Genomic DNA, 6474 nt, shown 5'->3' on the forward strand with positions numbered 1-6474 from the left:
GAGGTTGCTGCACCAGCAGTATCTCATGGGAAATGCCTGCCATAAATGTTTGCCTCTTGCTATTAACTAGTGTAGCTTTGGTCAGTGGGAAGGCAGGGTGCATTCAAAAGAGTGCAAATGAAAGAACTATCAAACCCTTCTCCAATTTTTAGACTGGGATTTTTGAGGGAGGGGCTTTTGTCTATTGATTGGAGTATGCAGGTTCAGGGCTTCTGGCTTGTGTTCCCCAATGCAATAGTTTTGCTGTGCATATAAATCTCACTACTTATTAGTAATCTGTTCCCATCCATTGTGGTTGCTAAGCCACAGTCATCAATAGCATCTGCTACACTCTTAGCTAAAGAGCTGGGTCTCTTGGCTCTGTAATGTTCTTGTAAGATCCAGAGGTCATTATTTCCATACCCAATGCTGGCAGCCAACCCAGAAGCACAGTTGCATACAGCATCGGAGAACACACATTGTCTCTCGTTGCCTCAACATCCTCACCTGAAATTGGAGAGAATATTATGTGTGAGCCCCTTTGTTGAACAGGCACATGAGAAGGGCCTGTAATTTTAGTGTTTATTGATCTTCACGTTCCTTCTCTTCTTTTTCTCTTGTGTGGCTTCTGTCCCAACCAGGTTTTCATCAGATCTCTCAGAATAAAGTGGCAGTGCTGCTCCTGGCTGGAGGGCAAGGAACGCGCCTGGGGGTGACCTATCCCAAGGGGATGTACAACGTGGGGTTGCCTAGTGGCAAGACCTTGTATCAGATTCAGGCAGAAAGAATCCGCAAAGTGGAGCAGCTTGCCAGCAAGAAATGTGGCACCAAGTGTACCATCCCCTGGTAGGTGGCATGACATGTTGTGTATATGGTACAGATGTCTTTGTGTTATGCTGCCACCCACATGCTTTCACTCAGCTTCCAGTGGTGTTGTGAGGTGCTGTGCTAATGGACACAAAGGGTTGTTCATTGCTTTTAAATGTTCATAATAAAGATAGACAAAGAGGGGAAGCACAGAAAAGGGAAGTGAGTTTCCCAAATTCAGACAGCAGTGGCAGAGCTAGGAAAGGAGCCCTGCTCTCCTGGATCTCAGAACAGTGTCCAAACAATTGAACTATGGTTCAACTGTGATCTCTCCATCTAGTTTTTTATACAACACCTATCTATGTGATATCTGGGCATCTATTTCAGACCTATCATAAGTACCCACCAGGACTTCTAAGAGCAGAAATGATGAAAATGTATTGTGCCTTTCTCTGAGGGTTTTTTTGGAGCTTGAGAAATCTTATTGTGCAGCTTCCAAGAACCCAGCACTTACTGTTTCTGCCACGATAAACAGTGGGGTTTTTTTCTTCCCACAAAGGTAAGTGCTTTCTTTCCTACTTAACCTCTTGCTCCATAAGGAGAATCCTGCACAGTGATTCTTCAACATATCTCCTCTGTTTTTACCTCCTGCCATGCCTATCCAGGCATCAGCAGGAAGCATGCATAAAAAGAACAGCATTAAATGGGTTATATCAAAGATAGAAGCCTTGAAATGCTGCCTGCTTTAAGAGTGCCTTATTCGCAACTGGGCTCCTAATCTCCTGCCTGCTGATGGCTTGTTTTGCCTCCAGGTTTCAAAACAGTCAAAATGTTCGAAGTGCAAAAAAAGAATTCCTTCGGTGAGCAGGTTGATGAGAAGGGAGAAGGCTCTTAAGTGCGCACTTCCGGCAGTAGGCTGTTACCAGCAAGAAGATTTTATTAATGTCACCACCTTGTCCTGCTCAGTCATAGGAGGGAGTTGGGGAGTGTGAAGGCCCCAGAGTATCCCTGAGGTTTGGAATTTAACACCTCAAGACTTTGTCCAGGTGCTGTTTATAAATAATTGACTAACCTGACATGGCTCCAGGTTGTTCTCTGGGAAAGCTCACTGGGGCAAGCATGTCTTATGCCACATTTGACCTGATTTATACTGATTGCATTTGGTATTTGCCTAGAGCTTTGTTCACTCTGAAAGGGAGCATTGGAAAACACAATAGATGAAAGCCTGATGCCAGGTTATGCCAGCACCCATACTGTCCGGTGCTGGGCTGGCCATTCTAGTGTGCAAGAACAGGACCCTGCAGGCCTATAGAAATAGGAATTGCTTAGCTGCTTAGGTGAGGATCTTATGAAAATGAGCTCTTACCCCCACCCTATTAAAGAAGAAAAATGTGGGGGAAGAAAGAGAAAATTATTTGGAAATGGAAGGAGAGAGAGGAATAACAGCACTGGGAAAAATAAAGTAGAGGGAAAACAGAGTTAGAAAATGTTCTGTTTCTCCAGGAGAAGAGGATTTGGAAAATTTGGATTCAGGCTACTGAAGATTCATTATTGGCCCTTGAGACCCAAAGCCAATGAGAACCTACTGTAGACCCTTCCTCCTCCATGTCTTGGCATTAACTTGATTATCAGGCATGTGTGAGGAGGTTTTTTTTCCTTACTTCAGCTGCTAAGTGACCCTCTGACACATGGATGTCACTCACTTTTGGAGAAATCATTTCACCCTAGTTAAAAATGTCTAAAGTTAGGGCTGAGCTAGCCCTTGTGGATATCCTATAGAATAGGGCTGCGTGAGGCTTTGGACAGAGCTCAGATCTGGAGAAGCTTTGGATGCTTCGGGGTCCGAAGCAGCACGTCAGGATCCAAACGTGGGCCTCGTTTGGCTTTCCGAAGTGGTTCAGAGCTTCCGAAGTGCTTTGGAGCCACCTTGGAGATTTGGCCATAGGGTATAACGTGGAAACCATAACGTATCTATAATTTTGTTGTTCTTTGTCTGATTTGGATGAAATGTGCAGGGGTGGTAGACTCTGCAGAGAGCATTAAGTCTGCCAAGTTTCAAGAAGATCAGTGCAGGTGTTTGGGGGGAACTGCACCCTAAATTCTTGAAAGCAAAACTCCTGTCACATCTGTGTTACAACACAGGGGGGTCAAAACTGCAGGAGAGGTAGCACTTACTGAGGTCACAGTCTGCCAAGTTTCAAGAAGATCGGTGCAGGGGTTTGGGGGGAAACTGCCCCTCAAGTTGTGGACAAGCAAAACTCGTGCCATGGGTGACACTGTGTGTTAAGGCACAGCGGGTTGACAGTTGCAGGGATGGTGGCCCCTGCTGAGGCCAAGACACCTGCCAGCTGTGGAGGAGATCGGTGTAGGCGGGTTTGGGGGCCCTACACCCCTGGCTTGGGGCATAGGAGACACTACTGCAGGCCTGACTGCTAAGCTACTGTGTTACCAGTTACCAGTCAATCATGATTCACTCATTGACCAGCTCAATACACAGGACCTAACTAATGTAGCCAGTTAATTGCCATCAATTAGCACCTACAAAACCAGGCTAAGGAGAGGAAAGAAGACAATCAACTGCCCCAAGACAGACACAGTCAGTCCCACAAGCACCCATGGCACGAATTTTGCCTGTCAGCAGATAGGGGTGCAGGGCCCCAGAACCCCCCCTGCACCGATCTCCTCCACAGCTGGCAGGCCTCAGCAGGGGCTACCATCCCTGCAGCTGTCACCCCACTGCGTCTTGACACGTGCAGGGTCACCCATGTCATGAGTTTTGCTTGTCCACAGCTTGAGGTGCAGTTCCCCCCAAACCCCTGCACCCAGCTTCTTGAACCTTGGCAGGGTTTATGCGCTCAGCAGAGGCTACGATCCCTGCAAGTTTCATCCAAATTGGACAAAAACCAACAAAGTTATTTAATTGATTCCCCATTATACCCTGAAGCGGAAACCCAGTCCAGAGCTCCAAATTGGATCCCTGCCATCTGAAGTGGCCAGATCCGAAGCCGCATCGGATTGCTGCTGACTTGCACAGGCCTACTATTGAACAGTGGTTTTTGAACTTCTGAAGTCAGAGAACCCTTTCATATCACTCCTTCTGGCACAGAACCCCTACCCCTATCCAGACACTGGTGTGGTACCAGGTGACCTGGGTCAGGAGTGGTGGTACCCTGCCTCCTGGCCTGATCTGCCATTACTGTCAACCTCGTTGCAGAACCCCAGGGTTTCACGGAACGCAGTTTGGAAACCACTGCTACAGTCAAATAGAAATGGCCTCTCTCTGGAGAACTTGTAAATCAGTGTGAGTTCCACTGTAGGGATATCCATCTTGTTTAAACACTGAGGATGTTTCAGGCAGCTCTTTTAGAACAATATTGGTTCCCTGTTAGAAAAACCCAAATGACAGACTTGATCAGGGTATCTCCTATGTGCCATTATTTTTAACTGTGTTTCATTCTGATTAGTTCAGTTTCTGTTCACTTGCAGGTACATCATGACAAGTGAGTTTACACTGGGGCCAACAGAGGAATTCTTCATAGAACATGACTACTTTAACCTGGACAAGTCTAATGTGATTATGTTTGAGCAGAGGATGCTGCCAGCTGTAACATTTGATGGGAAAGCTATCTTGGAAGAGAAGGGGAAAATTGCCATGGCACCAGGTACCCTGCTGTCTACCTATGATTGTCACAGTAAGGAAAAACATGTTGAAATTCAGAGCTGTCCACCCCTACCTTGGCACAGAGGAGTTCTCTGTAGGAGCAGATGTTAAAGTTTTGGTGAAAGTTGCTGATTAGCTTGGTACTATGGTGTTCAGACACATTCATGGTGTGATGATCTCAGCTCCATCCTTTTTAGAGGTTTGCCCATGTCACAAATGCTTTCTTGCAGATTGGGGATATTGGCCGGACTGGAAAAGTATAGGCTATTGCAGGTTGAGATAAAAGAGCATTGGCGGAGGGTCAGGACTGCAGTAGCAAGGGGATGCTACATATCGGGATTGAGGGGTGTTAGCAGAGGTGAGAAGCTGGTACATCTCCTTGCCTGTGCCATGCCTACCTCATAGTCTGTGCTGTTGATCCCTTTCCAAGCATCAGGAATGTGACCTGCTTTACAAGTGCTTGAGGTGCCTCCTACAAAACCCAGTGTGATGCATCAAGGAGACAGTGTGCTGAAACACCATGGAGAGTAAGAACTACTTTTAAAGCTCTATTTTTAAATGTGTCTGAAACTAGAGTATTAGAAGATGAGGAGCATGATAATTATTTCCCAAATTCTAATATTTTCCTTCTGGTACTTTTCCTCCAAGGATCTCAAAGTGTATTTGGCATGAAATTGAGTAATCCCTCATATTCACCTATTCCACAGTAGGAGTTATCACTATTCCCATTTTACAGGTGGGGAGACAGAGGCACAGAAACTAAGCAACTCATTCCCAGGGCTACAGTCAACATGTGGTAAACTTGGGATAATATTTAGCCATGCTAAATTCCAGTCCTGTGTTTCAGCCACTAAAAAATGTCACTCCAGCTTTCCTTGTTTGTTCATGGTTTAAAGATTCTGCTCTTGACATCACTGTGTGGTTTGGATGGTTGGACATTAACAAAATGGGCTCTGTTATTTCTTTGGATTATAGATGGCAATGGAGGTTTATACCGTGCAATGGTGGACAACAAGATCTTAGATGACATGGAACAACGTGGGATCCAATATATCCATGTTTACTGTGTGGACAATATCCTTGTTAAAATGGCCGATCCGGTCTTCATTGGCTTCTGTGTGTCCAAAGAAGCAGACTGCGGTGCTAAGGTGAGCTAATACTAATGTTGAGCCACTTCTCCAGTGTGTGTATTTGTGTTCTCCCCTGCTTGGAAGCTGTTGGGTAGCCAGGGCTCTGGTGTGCTCAGGTGTTTGTACCATCTTGTCCTCCAACCATTCTCAGAGAAAGTGTGACATGAAGACCAAATACACTGAGCTCCACATGTGCAGTCCCCACTAGTGTTCCCTGGGTGGTGACTGCACTAGCGGCAAACTCTGTCCAATATGTGGTACTGTAGGTGTATCTATAGGACACTGTGCCCTTTAAGCATACTTGAGAAGCCTAGAGGCAAGAGGGCTGTCTGGACTGAGTTATGTTATTCACTTTTATTCTAGTCCAGATACCTCTGAAGTGGGGACTTAGGAGATTGAGCAAGGCTGTCTTGTCTTTGTAGATCAAAAGCAACAGGTCTTTGAACATCTATGGAGAGAAGCTTGCATAACATTTAATTATTAACAGCCGTAGCAAGAGAGGAAATCTTAAAGCAGTAATTATAATTTTTTTTGCATTTAGCATTGGGCCAACTTCCTTAATAGGAAAAATGTGCCCCAGTGTGCTCTTGGATCCAGTATGATCGCTTAAAATGTTTCATTTTCTTCCCAGTGGTTTGGATAGATACCTAGTTGAATGCCAAGCTTATGGGGCAAAATGAGTCTCCAGTGCTACCCCATACACATGGCAATGTGTCTCCTGGGCTGATTCTCCTGTGTCACACCAACACAAAACACAACCTCCACAAGTGTCAGTTTGCATAAGAGCTATCTTAACATCTGGCAGCATGAAAAGGTTTGAATCCCACTTGAACTGAATCCCTGCTTCCTCACTGCTACCCTCATCCTCTGTCCTGTCACTGCAGGTGGTGGAGAAAG

At 45.7% G+C, this 6474-nt stretch overlaps 1 protein-coding gene across 1 annotated transcript in view; it reads left to right on the forward strand.

Annotated features, from left to right (window-relative positions):
- Positions 1-596: 596 nt before the first annotated feature.
- Positions 597-6474, forward strand: part of UAP1L1 (UDP-N-acetylglucosamine pyrophosphorylase 1 like 1) — an 18571-nt gene continuing 12693 nt past the window's right edge. Inside the window, exons 1-3 of the mRNA XM_019510455.1 lie at positions 597-825; positions 4273-4448; positions 5423-5595. Coding sequence (XP_019366000.1) covers positions 710-825; positions 4273-4448; positions 5423-5595 — 465 coding nt within the window. The 5' untranslated portion in view covers positions 597-709. The remainder of the gene's footprint in view (positions 826-4272; positions 4449-5422; positions 5596-6474) is intronic.

The sequence above is a fragment of the Gavialis gangeticus genome, unplaced genomic scaffold (genome assembly GCF_001723915.1).
Source record: "Gavialis gangeticus isolate Ggan-Ray unplaced genomic scaffold, GavGan_comp1, whole genome shotgun sequence".
NCBI classification, from domain to species: Eukaryota; Metazoa; Chordata; order Crocodylia; family Gavialidae; genus Gavialis; species Gavialis gangeticus.